General features: G+C 44.7%; 1 protein-coding gene across 2 annotated transcripts in view; it reads left to right on the plus strand.

The window, feature by feature from the left end:
- Positions 1–281: 281 nt before the first annotated feature.
- LOC109899508 (sickle tail protein homolog) overlaps positions 282–20143 on the plus strand; it is a 174774-nt gene continuing 154912 nt past the window's right edge. For both annotated transcript variants that reach the window (XM_031835968.1, XM_031835969.1), the window contains exon 1: positions 282–1401. In XM_031835968.1, the coding sequence (XP_031691828.1) occupies positions 1062–1401 (340 nt within the window). In that variant the 5' untranslated portion in view covers positions 282–1061. The remainder of the gene's footprint in view (positions 1402–20143) is intronic.

Consider the following 20143-nt stretch of genomic DNA (forward strand, 5'->3'; position numbering starts at 1 on the left):
AGAGAAAGGAGAAGGAAAGTGGGAGAGAGAGGGATGGGAGTTTGAGGTGAATCCGTCGATGGAGTGGTGAGCAGGAATGCGTGCAGCTGTGTGTGTGCTGGGCGGCTGAGCGGTGACGTGAAGCGACTGACACACATCTGGAACGGCTTCAGCAGCTGCACCTGAAGAGGAGGGATCCCAAATCCTCCGCTCTCTTTCTCTCTCCTGCTCTCTCCCTCGTGCTCTTTTTTTTCTCTCTCTCTCTCTCGCTCTCTCTGTTCCTCTCTCTCTCTCTCCATATCCCTCTCTCTCTCTCTCTCCGTGTGTTTCGCCCGGTGCTCGCCCAAGCACTGGAACAGTTACATACTGAGCATCAGAAAAGCAGTGGAAGGGCAAAGAAGAGGAAAGAAGAAAAAAGAAGAAGGAGAACTACTGCGGAGCAGTGGAGAGAAGGAAAAGAGGAGACGGAAAAAAACTGCCTCGGACTAAGAACTGTCTGTGTTTGACAGGGTCGTCAATGAGAGAGGGAGTCTGCAGGATTCAAGAAAAGGAGACGAGAGGGTGTGACAGATCGGGCGACAGAGAGGAAAGACAGTGGGTTATAGAGCTGGAATGCGCTGACACTAAGGACCTGGCTTCTTCTCTGCATTTGGCCCACCACCTCCTGCTGATCCACAGGTTTGAAGACTCACTCGCTCGCTCACGCACACATACATACACACACACACACACCCACACCCACGCACACAGCTCTGTTTGCTTTGGAGGATGAGCCCAGGAGGCCCTGCCAGGAGAAGAGTACACCTTCCAGGGACCTGTTGACTCTTCCCGCCCCTTCTCTCTCTCTCTCTCTCCTCCTCCTCCTCCCCTTCTGCCTTCCCAAAGTGCCCTCTTCCCTCTGGCTGCTCAGCCCAGCCTACCTGCTCCAGTCAGGACTCGCAGAGCTGAGTGGGAGACACACTGAGGAGCCCTGAGACCTGGAATACCCTACCCTTTCACCTACCCCGGACCTGGCACTGACAGAGACTGAGAGAGACCGATAGACTGAGAGACCCAGAGACCTTTCACTGACTTTCACCAGAATGTCTAAAGCTTCGAGGCTGGCTCGGCCCTCCTCGGTCGGTGCAGGATCCAAGCTGCCATCCTCCCGTAAGGAGGCTCCGGGAGGGGCCCGAGCCAGGGTGGTGAGTGTGGGGGAGAAGCTGATGAGGGCTGGCAGCGACGGGACCCTGACCAAGCAGAGGGCCCTGGCTGCCCAGCAGCAGACAGACAAACAGCAGAGCCAGATGCAATCTCAGACCCAGTCCCAGAGCCAGAGCCAAAGCCACCTAAGCCAGGCACAGACTGGGGACACGGGGGCCCAACCCAAGAGTAGAATCAGCCCGCCTAAAGCCACGGCCCTCCCACAGGGCTCTATGCACAGTAAGTACTGGACCACACTCATATTGCTTTACCACTGTGAGACTGGTGTGTACACCCTAGTGTCAAACTAGGGACGTTGTTGGGTTTTCGTAGCCGGGGCTGCCACCAAGAGCTTGTGAAACGTGAGAATCAACAACCTCTGAATAATCAGTTTCACACACAGAGCTTATGAGCATGTATTCCATTCTGTGTTGTTTTTTTGGTAGTAACTCTTGTACTGTAGTGTCATTAGTGTATTAGAAGCATAGTAATTGTAGTAGTTACAGTGGATGGGTGCTGGTCTAGTTTCAGTAGATTGGTGTTTCCCAAACTCGGTACTCAGGACCCCAAGCGGTGCACGTTTTGGTTTTTGCCCTAACACTACACAGCTGATTCAAATGATCAAACCTTCATGGTTAGTTGATTATTTGAACCAGCTGTGTAGTGCTAGGGCAACCCTGCAGTAGACATTGGCCGCCAGGGCAGTTTCCTTACACCCATGCTACTCAGTTTATGACTTTTTTTGCCCTGTGCATTTATCAGTGTGGTTGGCTACATTTCGTTAAGAGAGGATTAGTGGGCTATCTGTTTGTTGTGTGTGTATTGGTCAGACTGGTATGTTGTGTGGTCCAGGATTAGATCTACCTATCAGGGCTCCGCTTCCTGTCCTGTTCATCAGTCAAACTAGTGTGTTGTGTTGTGTATGGTCCAGGATTAGATCTACCTATCAGGGCTCCGCTTCCTGTCCTGTTCATCAGTCAGACTAGTGTGTTGTGTTGTGTATGGTCCAGGATTAGATCTACGTATCAGGGCTCCGCTTCCTGTCCTGTTCATCAGTCAGACTAGTGTGTTGTGTTGTGTATGGTCCAGGATTAGATCTACCTATCAGGGCTCCGCTTCCTGTCCTGTTCATCAGTCAGACTAGTGTGTTGTGTTGTGTATGGTGCATGGATCAGATCAGCACTATGTATCCTATCCTGGGGGATGCTTGGGAGTCGAACACATTCCTCACCTGATCACATGACTGGAGCCCCGTCACATTGTTGTTATCTCTGTGGGGTACGGATTAGGGAAGGGTGCAGGGGGTCTGATCCCTCACTTTTGGCCACATCGTCACATTCCCACACCCCAGTGAGCTTAGATTTAGCACAAGAGGAGAGTTGAAGGATGTGTCCCAAAAGGCAGCCTATTCCCTTTATAGTGCACTGGTATCGCCCGGCTCTCGTTAAAAGTAGTGCACTATATAGGGAATAGGGTTCATTTGGGATGTACAATGAACCTGCCCATGGTTCTTGAAGTCTTGAAGGTTAAGTCTAAACCATAAGCAGGTAGTGTAGGAGGAACTTTTTAGGAATAAGTTATTCCCTCTGTTTGTTTTGGTGAGTAGCTGGTATTCAGGTACAGGCGTATTGTGTAAACCCTCATGTTTATTTGAATGACAGACTGGCAGTGTTTTTGTTACGCTGCCTACGCCCTCTGTCAATCAAGATGTTTACTTGCAGTTACACACGCACATGCACACAAACATTTACATTGACATTTTAGTCATTTAGCAGCCGCTCTTATCCAGAGTGACTTACACCCATTGCACCATGCACCATGCACACACACGCGCGCGCACACACACACACACACACACACACACACACACACACACACACACACACACACACACACACACACACACACACACACACACACACACACAGAGAGTATGTATCCCGTTATTTCGGGTGTGAGATCTGAGTTGTGTGTTTTTGGTCTAACTCCGAGACAGTCGGTTGGGGGGAGGGGAGACGGGGGAGAGACGGGAGACAGACAGGGATTTGGCAGGGGGAGGGTGGTGGTAGAAGAGAGGGGAGGTGTGGGTGTGAGTCAAACTTTCGGGTGACAGAAGGAGGTCAGGAATGTGAGCAGGGCATGCTGGGAAGTCTGCAGATCTGTAGCACTGTGTTGTGTGTGTGTGTGTGTGTGTGTGTGTGTGTGTGTGTGTGTGTGTGTGTGTGTGTGTGTGTGTGTGTGAGACCCCCCCCCCCCCACACACACACTCACACACCTCCTTCCTCCCTCCGTTTCCCAGTTGTTCCTCCCTCCAGTATAAAGTCAGGTTGTGGGTTATGAGGGGCAGGTCTGTACTGGAAACCAGATGTCTCCCAGTCTGTGGCTCTGTGTGCTCACTCCAACCTCTTTACACAAACAGACCACTGGCCAGGAGGACTCCTGCCCTTCCTACATGCAAACGCCCGCACAAACACACACACAAGTCGGTGTCTGTGTCTCTCTCACTCTATTTTTATTCCTACATGTATCTGTCTCTCCGTCTCTTCCTGTGTCTGTCTCCGTCTCTGTCTGTCTGTCTCCGTCTCTGTATCTCTCTTTCTCTCTCCCCCTCTTTCTACTGAAGCGTTCACGTTTTTCCTCATCGCTCTTCTGAACTGAAGAATGACTTTAATCCATGCCACCGCACCACACACTCTAAGAAGACTTTCAAACAGAATACACGATCTGTGTATTGTTGCAGATGGAGGCTTGGAGGAGTCAGCTCCGTGTTTCTCTATGTGAGTCGGAGTGATGATGACGACAAAAGACAGAATTCTCTTCACATTTCCTGCTGAGGCCTGCATACAAACGCTGCAGACGCTGTAAATATTCCATTGGTTGAGCTATTTTGGGTGCTGTTGTTGCTTTTTTGACAGCCCTCATTCACTGTCCGCCTGTCTCTCCTTGGAAAGTGCTTCAATGATTTAGCAATTTCTCTAAACAAATACACAGTGGCACTGGGATCATCTTAACCTCGTGTTTATCAACTCATTTAGGTGGCAGGTAGCCTAGCGGTTAGAAAGGTGAGCCAGCAGCCGGAGTTATCATCATAGCCTCGTACATTTCACCTCTTTATAGACCGATATCATCCATATAGGTTCCTAGGTCGAGCCCAGGTCCCATGTTGTCCTGGTTTCAGTCAAGACATCTAAGGCCAGGCATTGGGCATGAACACATCTGTGTTCCAAAATGGCACCCTGTGTTTAATGTATTTGATACCATTCCACAAATTCTGCTTCAGTCATTACCTCGAACCCATTGCCACCAACCTCCTGTGCATGACAGGTGATTCACTTGTTAAATTCACTCATTAAATTCACTCCAATCAGTGTAGATGAAGGGGAGGATTTTTAAGCCTTGAGATAATTGAGACATGGATTGTGTATGTGTGTATGTGTGCCATTCAGAGGGTGAATGGGCAAGACAAAATATTTAAGTGCCTTTGAATGGGGTAAGGTAGGAGGTGCCAGGCACACCAAAACAAATCACATTTTATTGGTCACATACACACGGTTAGCAGATGTTATTGCGAGTGTAGCGAAATGCTTGTGCTTCTAGTTCCGACAGTGCAGCAATATCTAACAAGTAATATCTAACAATTCCACAACACATAACTAATGGAATAAGGAATGGAATGGAATAAGAATATATAAATAGAAATATAATGATGAGCAATGATACAGTGGCATTGGCTAAGATGCAATAGATAGTATAGAATATAGTATATACATATGAGATGAGTAATGCAAGACAAGTAAACATAATTAAAGTGGCATTATTAAAGTGACTAGTGTTCCATTTATTAAAGTGGCCAATGATTTCAAGTCTGTATGTAGGCAGCAGCCTCTCTGTGCTAGTGATGGCTGTTTAACAGTCTGATGGCCTTGAGATAGAAGCTGTTTTTCATTCTCTCGACCCCAGCTTTGATGCACCTGTAATGACCCCGCCTTCTGGCTGGTAGCCGGGTGAACAGGCAGTGGCCCAGGTGGTTGTTGTCCTTGATGATCTTTTTGGCCTTCCTGTTACATCGGGTGCTGTAGGTGTCCTGGAGGGCAGGTAGTTTGCACCCGGTGATGTGTTGTGCAGACCTTACTACCCTCTGGAGAGCCCTGCAGTTGTCGATGGTGCAGTTGCCGTACCAGGCGGTGATACAGCCTGGCAGGATGCTCTCAATTGTGCTTCTGTAAAAGTTTGAGGTTTTTAGGTGACAAGCCATATTTCTTCAGCCTTCTGAGGTTGAACAGGCGCTGTTGCACATTCTTCGCCACACTGTCTGTGTGGGTGGACCATTTCAGTTTGTCAGTGATGTGTGTGCCGGGGAACTTAAAACTTTCCACTTTCTCCACTGCTGTTCTGTCGATGTGGATAGGGGAGGCTCCCTCTGCTGTTTCCTGAAGTCCACGATCATTTCCCTTGTTTTGTTGACGTTGAGTGAGAGGTTATTTTCCTGACACCTGACATCCTCCTGACATCCTCCCTGTAGGCTGTCTAGTCATTGTTGGTAATCAAGCCTAGCACTATTGTGTCGTCTGCAAACTTGATGATTGAGTTGGAGGCATACATGGCTACGCAGTCATGGGTGAACAGGGAGTACAGGAGGGGGCTGAGCACGCACCCTTGTGGGGCCCCAGGGTTGAGGATCAGCGAAGTGGAGATGTTGTTTCCTACCTTCACCACCTGGGGGTGGCCCTTAAGAAAGTCAAGGACCCAAATGCACAGGTCGGGGTTGAGATTATAGTCAATGAACAGCATTCTTAAGTAGGTATTCCTCTTGTCCAGATGAGATAGGGCAGTGTGCAGTGGTGGCAGGTCGCGTTGGTGGTACTGTATTATCCTCAAAGCGTGCTAAAAAGGTATTTAGTTTGTCTGGAAGCAAGACGTTGGTGTCCGTGATGTGGCTGATTTTTCCTTTTATAGTCCATGATTGTCTGCCACTTAAGTCTCGTTTCTGAGCCGTTGAATTGCGACTCCACTTTTGTCTCTCTACCGACATTTTGCTTGTTTGATTGCCTTGCGGAGAGAATAATTACACTGTTTATAATCGGGAATATTCCCAGTCACCTTTCCATGGTTAAATGCGGGTTCATTCTTTCAGTTTTGCGCAAATGCCGCCATCTATCCAGAGTTTCTGGTTAGGGTAGGTTTTAATAGTCAGAGTAGGTACAATATCTCCTATACACTTCCTTATGAACTCACTTACCGATTCAGCTTTTACTTCAATATTATTCTCTGAGGCTACCCGGAACATATCCCAGTCCGTGTGATCAAAACAATCTTGAAGCGTGGATTCCGATTGGTCAGACCAGCGTTGAATAGTCCTTAGCACGGGTACTTTCTGTTTGAGTTTCTGCCTATAGGAAGGGAGGAGCAAAATGTAGTCGTGATCAGATTTGCTGAAAGGAGGGCGGGGGAGGGCCTTGTAAGCATTGCGGAGGTTAGAATAGCAATGGTCCAGTGTTTTTCCAGCTCGAGTGCTACAGTCGAGTTGCTGATAGAATTTAGGTAGCCTTGTTCTCAAATTTGCTTTTTTTAAATCCCCAGCTACAATAAATGCAGCCTCATGATATATGGTTTCCAGTTTGCAAGTCCAGTGATGTTCCTTGAGGGCCCTCATGGTATCGGCTTGAGGAGGTATATACACAGCTGTGACAATAACCAAAGATAATTCTCTTGAGAGATAATACGGTCGGCATTTGATTGTGAGGAATTCTAGGTCAGGTGAACAAAAATACTTCAGTTCCTGTATGTTGGTACAATTACACCATGAGTTGTTAATTGTGAAACATACACCTGTGCCCTTCTTCTTCCTGGAGAGATGTTTATTCCTGTCGGTGCGACGCACTGAGAAGCCAGGTGACTGTACCAACTCCAACAGCATATCCCGAGGGAGCCATGTTTCTGTGAAACAGAGTATGTTACAATCCCTGATGTCTCTCTGGAAAGCATCCCATGTCCTGATTTCGTCAAACTTGCTATCTAGGGACTGGACATTAGTCAGTAATATACTCGGGAGTGGTAGGTGGTGTACGCACCTCTGAAGTCTGACCAGGAGACCGCTCCGTCTTCCTCTTCTCCAGTGGAGTTGTTTTGGGTCGGCCTCAAATGCCCTGAGTGGTGCGGACAAAGGATCCGCTTCGGGAAAGTTGTATTCCTGGTTGTAGTGCTGATATTGACGTCGCTCTGATATCCAATAGTTCTTCCCAGCTGTATGTAATAACGCTTAAGATTTTCTGGGCAATAATGTAAGAAATAATACATAAAAAAAACTATATATTGCAAAGTTTCCTAAGGACTAGAAGCGAGCCAGCCCTCTCTGTCGGCGCCATCTTGTGACACCGGTTTGTGTCAAGAGCTGCTGAGTTTTTCACACTCAACTGTTTTCTGTGTGTATCAGGAAGGGTCCACCATGCAAAGGACATCCAGCCAACTTGACACAACTGTGGGAAGCATTGTAGTCAACATGGGCCAGCATCCCTGTGGAATGCTTTCATCACCTTGTAGAGACCATGCCCCCCTTAAATTTATTTAACTAGGCAAGTCAGTTAAGAACAAATGATCATTTACAATGACGAACTACCCCGGCCAAACCCTAACGACGCTGGGACAATTGTGCGCCGCGCTTTGGGACTCCCAATCATGGCCGATTATGATACAGCCTGGAATCCAACCAGGGTCTGACACCTCTCGCACTGATATGCAGCGCCTTAGACAGCTGCACCACTCAGGAGCCCACATTGAAGCTGTTCTGAGGGCAAATTGGGTGCAACTCAATGTTAGGAATGTGTTCCTCATGTTTGGTATACTCACTGTATAATTAATATGGTGCCATTTGGGACGTAGCCCACGGCTACAGCAGAGGTACGGAGGTGGGTCTGGCGCTGAAGTTGCGTGGCTGTGGCCGGATGATAAGCGTGTGTGACAGGTGACATTTCGGGCGTGTGTTAAATCTAATGAATTGACGTAGGCCACAGGGCCAGGACTTTAACTGAAGCTGAAAGCCTACAGTTTTCCCCTGGTAGACCTCTGTAGTCTAGTGGTAACGCAACTGGCCAGTCACATTTGTACTGCTCCCCACCGGAGACTGGGGTTCAATCCCAGCATCCACTTTCAAATGTACTCCCACTTGCCTGTCGTCTTGGCTCCTGTGGAAATCTCTGCTCCATCAGAGAAGGCCATGGAGTGTACCAGAACCCAGTTGGCTAAGCTGGACTTTTTTAATGACACATCTGGCAGTGTTAAGGCTCTGGAGCATCTGAGGCATGCACTGATAACAGGAGAGAGAGAGAGAGAGCCACAGAGAGAGAGAGAGACTGCTATTATCAACCAACTAGTCTCCAATCTCCAAGCCCCCACACACTTATCTCTTTCTCTCTCTCTTCTAGCCTAGCTGTGAGTGTTTCATTCTGCCCAGGTTGGTGCTTTGATCCTAAGCCACACTCTGCTTGTTATTGATTCCACGGTGGTCTTGGGTATGAGGTAAAATACACCTACAGGTCATGTCAACTTTCTCAGTAGTTTTATTTTATTTTTTAGAGTGAGGGCAGATGAGTCAAAAGCAGCAAGGGAGAAAAGTTCAAGTCAAAATGTCTACAGTTAGTTATGCCCTTAGTTATCCAGGCAATTGTATAAGGAGGCATCTTTTGTTGTTCTTGTCTAGTGTATGGCGTGCAGACTTTAATAAGGGGGTTTGTCTGTGCTTGAATGTGAGGGCATTCACTTCAGTTTCCCGTGAAGCATCAGAGATCAGAATGCACTTTGAGACTGTTTGTGCGTGCGTGCGTGTTTTGTGCGCGTTTGTGTGTGCATAAGTGTGTGTGCCAGCATGTGTTTGACCGAGAAAGCACAACTACTGTATAATGTAAGGTCTAAGTGAAAACCACCTATTTGTGGTGTGTGTGTGTGTGTGTGTGTGTGTGTGTGTGTGTGTGTGTGTGTGTCATATGGGGGTAACGCAGAGCAGGCCCTTGCCTGTTCACAGCCTATTATTGTTTGTGTTGCTCTCAATGGTCTGTTAAAGGATTGTATTTCAGATCAAGGTTTTGACACATTACTTCTGGCAGATGGCACAGGAGCGTGCATGGCTGCCTATGGCGGCACCAGGTTATTCCAAGCTTGAACCCTACAAGCGGAGTCATTCCATACATATGTTCCATGGTAATTTGTTCTCGACTGACGCGTTCTGATTTATGGGTGGAAAAAACACTACGTTAAAACAAGCTAAAACAAGTTCAATCCAAATGTAATTTTAGTGAGAGATGAGATCGGTTTCCTGGAAATCGAAAAAATTAAGCAAAGAAAGAGGATTAGATGAATGAATGCCTCTCATTACCCATAAAGCTCTCTGGTTTATCTAAGATTTAGACTTTGCTGAACTTGACAAACTTTGGCCAGACTGTAAGCTTTATAATAGACCGTCATAACACACTTGCCCACATTAAAATGGCCCTCAAAGATTCTTCATTTGTGGTTCCCATCTTTCATTACACATCTCTCACTACACTGTGTTTTGAAATGACTTAATTTGCCTCAGAGTTTGTTTGTATAAATATCTAATGTGTAGCACCATTGACTAAGCAGCAGTTTGGACATATTTTACACAAAGGCCAAAGGGGAATTACATGGGGAGGGGGGTCACAGACAATACACGGTATGTATTCCAAATGGCACCCTATTCACTAATAGTGCACTACTTTTGACCATAGCCCTATTGACCCTGGTCAAAAGTAGTGCACCACATAGGGAATAGGACGCTATTTGTGATGCTAAGAAGGTTATGAAAAAAGCCTGTGCTAATGCGTTAGTGAGTAAATGGGAGATTGTGATAAACGTCAGACTTTGGCAGACCTCTAGCACAGGAGGAGATGTAATTAGACACCAGATAGGAATAATCTCACAGTCAGACAAACTCAGCCGATGTAGAACTCAAAGACCTCCACTTATGATGGATTATGGGAAGAAGACGTTGCATGGTCGCCATGGCAGCAGGGAAACTTTCTTCGGGAAAGACAAGCCATGTTCAAGAGCATCAAATCTATGATGCATTGTGGGTAAGTTGTGACGAACCAATCTACAAATATTAGTAATTAGTAGTTAGTTTTTGATGCAAGGTGATTTGTTGATCAGTCAGTCGGGAGTCACCTGCGCTGTCAGCTGCAATGTCAAAAAAAGCCCATACCTTAGTCGACCATAGTCTTGTCAAATCAAATGTATTTATATAGCTTCTTACATCAGCTGATATCTCAAAGTGCTGTACAGAAACCCAGCCTAAAACCCCAAACGGCAAGCAATGCAGGTGTAGAAGCACGGTGGCTAGGAAAATCTCCCTAGAAAGGCCAAAACCTAGAGAGGAACCAGGCTTTGAGGGGTGGCCAGTCCTTTTCTGGCTGTGCCGGGTGGAGATTATAACAGAACATGGCCAAGATGTTCAAATGTTCATAAATGACCAGCATGGTCAAATCATAATAATCACAGTAGTTGTCAGCACCTCAGGAGTAAATGTCAGTTGGCTTTTCATAGCCGATCATTAAAAGTATCTCTACCGCTCCTGCTGTCTCTAGAAAGTTGAAAACAGCAGATCTGGGACAGGTAGCACGTCTGGTGAACAGGTCAGGGTTCCATAGCCGCAGGCAGAACAGTTGAAACTGGAGCAGCAGCATGGCCAGGTGGACTGGGGACAGCAAGGAGTCATCATGCCAGGTAGTCCTGAGGCATGGTCCTAGGGCTCAGGTCCTCCTAGAGAAAGACAGAAAGAGAGAAAGAGAGAATTGGAGAGAGCATACTTAAATTCACACAGGACACCGGACAAGACAGGAGAAGTACTCCAGATATAACTGACCCTAGCCCCCGACACATAAACTACTGCAGCATAAATACTGGAGTCTGAGACAGGAGGGGTCAGGAGACACTGTGGCCCAATCCGATGATACCCCCAGACAGGGCCAAACAGGAAGGATATAACCCCACCCACTTTGCCAAGCACAGCCCCCACACCACTAGAGGGATATTTTCAACCACTAACTTACCATCCTGAGACAAGGCCGAGTATAGCCCACAAAGATCTCCGCCACGGCACAACCCAAGGGGGGGGCGCCAACCCAGACAGGAAGATCATGTCAGTGACTCAACCCACTCAAGTGACATAACCCTCCTAGGGACGGCATGAAATAGCACCAGTAAGCCAGTGACTCAGCCCCTGTAATAGGGTTAGAGGCAGAGAATCCCAGTGGAGAGAGGGGAACCGGCCAGGCAGAGACAGCAAGGGCGGTTCGTTGCTCCAGAGCCTTTCCGTTCACCTTCCCACTCCTGGGCCAGACTACACTCCATCATATGACCCACTGAAGAGATAAGTCTTCAGTAAAGACTTAAAGGTTGAGACCGAGTCTGCGTCTCTCACATGGGTAGGCAGACCGTTCCATAAAAATGGAGCTCTATAGGAGAAAGCCCTGCCTCCAGCTGTTTGCTTAGAAATTCTAGGGACAATAAGGAGGTGTAGGTATGTAGCGTACGTGTAGGTATGTACGTGTAGGTATGTACGGCAGGACCAAATAGCGTACGTGTAGGTATGTATGGCAGGACCAAATCAGAAAGATAGGTAGGAGAAAGCCCATGTAATGCTTTGTAGGTTAGCAGTAAAACCTTGAAATCAGCCCTTGCCTTAACAGGAAGGCAGTGTAGGGAGGCTACCACTGGAGTAATATGATCACATGTTTTGGTTCAAGTCAGGATTCTAGCAGCCGTATTTAGCACTAACTGAAGTTTATTTAGTGCTTTATCCGGGTAGCCGGAAAGTAAAGCATTGCAGCAGTCCAACTTAGAAGTAACAAAAGCATGGATTAATTTTTCTGCATCATTTTTGGACAGAAAGTTTCTGATTTTTGCAATGTTATGTAGATGGAAAAAAGCTGTTCTTGAAACAGCCTTGATATGTTCGTCAAAAGAGAGATTAGTGTCCAGAGTAATGCCAAGGTCCTTCACAGTTTTATTTGAGACGACTGTACAACCATCACGATTAATTGTCAGATTCAACAGAAGATCTCTTTGTTTCTTGGGACCTAAAACACGCATCTCTGTTTTGTCCGAGTTTAAAAGTAGAAAGTTTGCATCCATCCACTTCCTTATGTCTGAAACACAGGCTTCTAGCGAGGGCAATTTTGGGCCTTCAACATGTTCCATTGAAATGTACAGCTGTGTGTCATCCACATAGCAGTGAAAGTTAGCATTATGTTCTCGAATTACATCCCCAAGAGGTAAAATATATAGTGAAAACAATAGTGGTCCTAAACGGAACCTTGAGGAACACCGAAATGTACAGTTGATTTGTCAAAGGACAAACCATTCACAGAGACAAACTGATATCATTTTCCGACAGATAAGATCTAAACCAGGCCAGAACCTGTCCATGTAGACCAATTTGGGTTTCCAAACTCTCCAAAAGAATGTGGTGATCGATGGTAACAAAAGCATCACTAAGGTCTAAGAGCACGAGGACAGATACAGAGCCACGCCATTAAAAGGTCATTTACCACCTTCACAAGTGCAGTCTCAGTGCTATGATGGGGTCTAAAACCAGACTGAAGCATTTCGTATACATTGTTTGTCTTCAGGAAGGCAGTGAGTTGCTGCGCAACAGTTTTTTCAAATTTTCTTTGAGAGGAATGGAAGATTCGATATAGGCCGATAGTTTTTTATATTTTCTGGGTCAAGGTTTGGCTTTTTCAAGAGAGGCTTTATTACTGCCACTTTTAGTGAGTTTTGTACACATCCGGTGGATAGTTTATTATGTTCAACATAGGAGGGCCAAGCACAGGAAGCAGCTCTTTCAGTAGTTTAGTTGGTTTAGGGTCCAGTATGCAGCTTGAAGGTTTAGAGGCCATGATTATTTTCATCATTGTGTCAAGAGATATAGTACTAAAACACTTGAGTGTCTCTCTTGATCCTAGGTCCTGGCAGAGTTGTGCAGATTCAGGTGAGCTTTTGAGGAATACGCAGATTTAAAGAGGAGTCCGTAATTTGCTTTCTAGTGATCATGATCTTTTCCTCAAAGAAGCTCATGAATTTATTACTGCTGAAGTGAAAGCCATCCTCACTTGGGGAATGCTGCTTTTTAGTCAGCTTTGCGACAGTATCAAAAAGAAATTTCGGATTGTTCTTATTTTCCTCAATTAAGTTGGAAAAATAGGATGATCGAGCAAATCAAATCAAATTTATTTATATATAGCCCTTCGTACATCAGCTGATATCTCAAAGTGCTGTACAGAAACCCAGCCTAAAACCCCAAACAGCAAGCAATGCAGGTGTAGAAGCACGGGCTCTTCGATACTGCACGGTACTGTCTTTCCAACATAGTCGAAAGACTTCCAGTTTGGTGTGGCGCCATTTCCGTCCCACATTTCTGGAAGCTTGCTTCAGAGCTCAGGTATTTTCTATATACCAGGGAGCCAGTTTCTTATGACAAATGTTTTTAGTTTTTAGGGGTGCAACTGCATCTAGGGTATTGCGCAAGGTTAAATTGAGTTCCTCAGTTAGGTGGTTAACTGATTTTTGGCTAGGCAGAGGGAGTCTGGAAGGGCATCAAGGAATCTTTGTGTTGTCTGAGAATTTATAGCACGACTTTTTATGCTCTTTGGTTGGGGCCTGAGCAGATCATTTGTTGCGATTGCAAACTTAATAAAATGGTGGTCCGATAGTCCAGGATTATGAGGAAAAACATTAAGATCCACAACATTTATTCCATGGGACAAAACTAGGTCCAAGAGTATGACTGTGACAAGAGACACGTTGGACAATAACCACTGAGTCGATGATGGCTCCGAAAGTCTTTTGGAGTGGGTCTGTGGACTTTTCCATGTGAATATTAAAATCACCAAAAATGTTAATATTATCTGCTATGACTACAAGGTCCAATAGGAATTCAGGGAACTCAGTGAGGAACGCTGTATATGGCCCAGGAGGCCTGTAAACAGTAGCTATAACAAGTGATTGAGTAGGCTGCATTGATTTCATGACTAGAAGCTCAAAAGACGAAAATGTAATTTTTGTTTTTGTGTAAATTGAAATTTGCTATCGTAAATGTTAGCAACACCTCCGCCTTTGCACAGGGGATATGGTCACTAGTGTAACCAGGAGGTGAGGCCTCATTTAACATAGTAAATTCATCAGGCTTAAGCCATGTTTCAGTCAGGCCAATCACATCAAGATTATGATCAGTGATTAGTTCAATGACTATAATTGCCATTGAAGTGAGAAATCTAACATTAAGTTGCCCTATTTTGAGATGTGAGGCATCATGATCTCTTTCAATAATGGCAGGAATGGAGGAGGTCTTGTTATCCTAGTGAGATTGCTAAGGCGAACACCGCCGTGTTTAGTTTTGCCCAACCTAGGTCGAGGCACAGACACTGTCTCAATGGGGATAGCTGAGCTGACAACACCGACTGTGCTAGTGGCAGACTCCACTAAGCTGTCAGGCTGGCTAACAGCCTGCTGCCTGGCCTGCACCCTATTTCATTGTGGAGCTAGAGGAGTTAGAGCCCTGTCTGTTGGTAGATAAGATGAGAGCACCCCTCCAGCTAGGATGGAATCCGTCACTCCTCAGCAGGCCAGGCTTGGTCCTGTTTGTGGGTGAGTCCCAGAAGGAGGGCCAATTATCTACAAATTCTATCTTTTGGGAAGGGCAAAAAAACAGTTGTTTTCAACCAGCGTTGAGTTGTGAGACTCTGCTGTAGAGCTCATCACTCCCCCTAACTGGGAGGGGGCCAGAGACAATTACTCGATGCCAACACATCTTTCTAGCTGATTTACACGCTGAAGCTATGTTGCGCTTGGTGACCTCTGACTGTTTCATCCTAACGTCGTTGGTGCCGACGTGGATAACAATATCTCTATACACTCCCCAGTTTTAGCTTTAGCCAGCACCATCTTCAGATTAGCCTAAACGTTGGTAGCCCTACCCCCTGGTAAACAGTGTATGATCGCTGGATGATTCGTTTTAAGTCTAATACTGTGGGTAATGGAGTCGCCAATGAATAGCGTTTTCAATTTGTCAGAGCTAATGATGGGAAGCTTCGGCGTCTCAGACCCCGTAACGGGAGGAGTAGAGACAAGAGAAGGCTCGGCCTCAGACTCCGACTCCGACTTGCTGCTTAATGGGGAAAACCGGTTGAAAGTTTCTGTCGGCTGAATGAGCGACACCGTTTGAGCATTCCTACAGCATTTCCCTCCAGAAGCCATGAGAAAGTTGTCCGGCTGCGGGGGGATTTATACTACTACCTGTACTTACTGATGGCACAGACGCTGTTTCATCCTTTCCTACACTGAAATTACCCTTGCCTAACGATTGCGTCTGAAGCTGGGCTCGCAGCACAGCTATCCTCGCCGTAAGGCGATCGTTCTCCTGTATATTATTAGTACAGCGACTGCAATTAGAAGGCATCGTGTTAATGTTACTACATAGCTTCGGCTGTTGGAGGTCCTGAAGAACCATGTCCAGATAAAGCGTCCAGAGTGAAAAAGTTAAATGAAAAAAAGTTTAGTGAGGGAGAAACTAAAAATATAAACGGTAATTAAAAATTTAAAAAACGTAAAGTTGTCAGGTAGCAACGTAAGGTTGGCAACAAAACGCACGGCAACACGTAAACAAGTCTGCAAGTTGTGACCGGAATGGCTACCTGGTTGGCATAGGACCTCTCAGTACGAGTCAGCGTGTGAGATGGTGTGAGATCATCATCATGTCCAAGTTGTTAACTCTAGTAGAGATTTATAGCTCCACTATTGTTCTTTAATGAATGGACGCATATGTGTCATCCTTCAATCCAAACAGTATAGAATCAGGTCACTGAGCAAGAAGAAGTTTGTGTGTTTGAGAGAGTCTGGGTGGGATACCTTGTTTGGTCTAGATTGAGTTATTCATTTAAGCTCTAGCTTGAGGCGGCGTGTTACTTCACCATGAGTCTCCTGGTAGAGAGAGATCTCTGAAACAGTGACAGGTTCAGCATTGGGAGTAGGTCTGCTCCATGTCAGCTGTCATAGGTAACCTAGCAGTATGGAGAAGAAGGTGCTCTCTGTGTCCATAAGTATCCAGATATCTGTCCGTTGACAAGTTTGAATCCTTCTCGACTGTAATGTGAGTTGTGGATTCAAATAAAGTACTTCATGTGTGTGTGTGTGTGTGTGTGTGTGTGTGTGTGTGTGTGTGTGTGTGTGTGTCAGTCGCGATGTGTGTCAGTATACGTTATTTTATTAGGCCTATGAGCTCTAAAAATGAACAAAAATACAATCAAGAGGATCCACTTGTATTAACAATATACCAACGCACAGACAGTACATTGTGCAAAACAAAACAACCCTTGCAATTTTAACTGGAATTACTATGGTCTATTACTGAACTGTTTGTTTAAAATAAATATTTGAAGGGGAAGAGACTGTCACTGGCAAACATGGTTACAGACCAAACAACATTATATAGTTTCCCCTCCTCGTGAAGAAAAGCACATGAGCTAATTATAATACACAATATAAGCCAACATTACCTAAAATGATGAATAAGATAGGTCTATGTAAGCAATATAACAATTGAGATGTACAAACTATAGTATAGGGAACGATGAGCGGATAAGAGGCAAGCCGTAATTTTGATTAAGACATTAGTGAGCGAGTAGTCGATATAACTATTTGTTCAGCACTTTTGAAATGTACAGAATTCAGAACACGGGCCGTTCTTACATTATTCTCCCTGTACGCCAAGTCAGATCCATAGTATAAATAACGGGGACATATAAGCAGACGATAAAAGCTATTACAATATTCAACGATGACATTTCTCTAAAACAGGCTATAGGCTACATGTGCACCACCAAGTCAGAACAGTAGGTGAAATGATGAGGCGGTGTGGGACGAAATTCATTGGATGAGACACATGGGATATTAACAGCTTACTACACAACATACACTTAGTATTACTTTCTTAGCTACAGTATACATATCTCCCTGGCATATTACATAATTTATGCAGCAGTATACAAGACATATTTTTGGACTAACCAATGTTGTTCTGTGCTCATTTGAACATGTCGCCACAGTCGTTTTTGTTAGCAAACTTAGTCATCAACTTTGTCATCAAAGTCTGGCATTCTCTGGATTGATGGTGCTTTCAAGACAACTGCAAACTTGTGGAAAAAAATGGTCACATCATGACTTTAGTGATCTTCAATTCAGAGCTCTAGAAAGAGTCCTGAGTTCCTGAGTTCCGAGTTGGATGGCCATTCACAACGTATTTTCCCAGTCCAAGCTCGTTTTTCCAGAGTTCCCAGTTGTCCTGAATGTATTGAAGTCTTAGATTTCCCAGTTCCAAGTTTCCAGTTGTTTTTAATGCGGCAGAAGTCATGCTGGATTGAAAGCATGGCCAATGTATCCAACCTTTTCTGGCCCATGGTGTTGCGTGTGAATGTTTATCCTTTTAAGCTTGGACAAGAGACCCTTTCAGACAGATGTTTTAAATCCTTAAACCCAGACTTGGACCACACACTCTCTCCAATGAATAGCAGGCAGGTGAAGCAAAATATTGATTGCTTTGCAACACTTGCAGTTAGCCATTAAATCTGTCCAAACTACTCATTGTTGAATTTGCGATTTCCAACTTGTTGTGTAATGTTTATGTCCAATGGCCAATGACCACTGATATGTTTTATCTATAATTTCTCTTCATATGACAAGGATTGAAAAGGATTTGCCAGTAGATTGTCAACGTGATTCATGATGATGACTGCTTGTCTAGCTTGCTAGATAGGATTGTGAAAGTATGACGTTGACATGATCAGTCCAATCAAAGCTACAGTAGATATAATGGGATTTTACGTAATTTTATCTGTGGACAATGACCTTGAGCCTTCTTGGACGGGCACTAATCGGGCCAATCACGACACAACTAGAGAAGATTACCAACGCCTGCGCTCTGTATTTTGCTGGCTGCCACTCCACCACAGAAAGCACTGAGCTAGGCTGAAACACCTGCATTTTGAAGCTGCATTACTCAAGAAAGAGACCATGTTTGTATGTTTGTAGTTTTTCTTACATTGTTTGCAAACTGATATGTGACTCGAATTAATGTCCAAAAAACATTTAAAAACAGGCTAAACTAATTATATACACTGTACTCAGAAAGTATTCAGACCCATTTTATTTTTACACATTTAGTTAAATTACAGCCTTATTTTTAAATGGATTAAAACATTTGTTAAAAATCCTGAGCAATCGTCACCCAATACCCCATAATGACAAAGCAAAAACGGGTTTTTAGAATTTTTGCAAATGTCCCAATACTTTCCGAATGCACTGTACATATATATTTTACACTAACATTCAAAAGTTTGGGGTCACTTAGAAATGTCCTTGTTTTTGAAAGAAAAGCGCATTTCTTGTCCATTAAAATAATATCAAATTCATCAGAAATGCAGTATAGACATTGTTAATGTTGTAAATGACTATTGTAGCTGGATTTCTTATTTATTTTATGGAATATCTACGTAGGTGTACAGAGGCCCATTATCAGCAACCATCACTCCTGTGTTCCTTAAAAAATTAAATGTATTTCACCTTTATTTAACCAGGTAGGCCAGTTGAGAACAAGTTCTCATTTACAACTGCGACCTGGCCAATATAAAGCAAAGCAGTGCGACACAAACAACAACAGAGTTACCCATGGAATAAACACATGTACAGTCAATAACACAATAGAAAAGTTTATATACAGTGTGTGCAAATGAGGTAAGATTGGGGAGGTAAGGCAGTAAATAGGCCATAGTGGCGAAATAATTACAATTTAACAATTAAACACTGGAGTGTTAGATGTGCAGTAGATGAATGTGCAGGTAGAGATACTGGGGTGCAAAGATATGGTAGTTGGGTGGGCTCGATCGAATGCACAAATGTTGATGCTCCAACTAGTAATAAGGCCATTTTTATTGCTTCTTTAATCAGGACAACAGTTTATTGCAAAAGGGTTTTCTAATGATCAATTAGCCTTTTATTGTAATAAACTTGGATTAGCTAACACAACGTGCCATTGGAACACAGGAGTGATGGTTTCTGATAATGGGCCTCTGTACGCCTACAGTGGCTTACAAAAGTATTCACCCCCTTTGCATTTTTCTTATTTTGTTGCCTTACAACCTGGAATTTAAATTATTTTGGGGGGGGTTTGTATCATTTGATTTACACAACATGCCTACCACTTTAAAGATGCAAAATATGTTTTATTGTGAAACACACAAGAAATAAGACTAAAAATAAGACTAAAAACTTGAGCGTGCATAACTATTCACTCCCCCCAAAGTCAATACTTTGTAGAGCCACCTTTTGCAGCAATTACAGCTGCAAGTCTCTTGGGGTATGTCTCTATAAGCTTGGCACATCTAGCCACTGAGATTTTTGCCCATTCTTCAAAGCAAAACTGCTCCAGCTCCTTCAAGTCGGATGGGTTCCACTGGTGTACAGCAATCTTTAAGTCATACCACATATTATCAATTGGATTGAGGTCTGGGCTTTGACTAGGCCATTCCAAGACATTTAAATGTTTCTCCTTAAACCACTCAAGTGTTGCTTTAGCAGTATGCTTAGGGTCATTGTCCTGCTGGACGGTAAACCTCCGTCCCAGTTTCAAATCTCTGGAAGACTGAAACAGGTTTCCCTCAAGAATTTCCCTGTATTTAGCTCCGTCCATCAATCCTTCAATTCTGACCAGTTTCCCAGTCCCTGCCGATTAAAAGCATCCCCACAGCATGATGCTGCCACCACCATGCTTCACTGTGGGGATGGGGTTCTCGGGGTGATGCGAGGTGTTGGGTTTGCGCCAGGCATAGAGTTTTCCTTGATGGCCAAAAAGCTCAATTTTAGTCTCATCTGACCAGAGTACCTTCTTCCATATGTTTGGGGAGTCTCCCACATGCCT

The sequence above is a fragment of the Oncorhynchus kisutch genome, linkage group LG11, assembly GCF_002021735.2.
Source record: "Oncorhynchus kisutch isolate 150728-3 linkage group LG11, Okis_V2, whole genome shotgun sequence".
Classification (NCBI taxonomy): domain Eukaryota; kingdom Metazoa; phylum Chordata; class Actinopteri; order Salmoniformes; family Salmonidae; genus Oncorhynchus; species Oncorhynchus kisutch.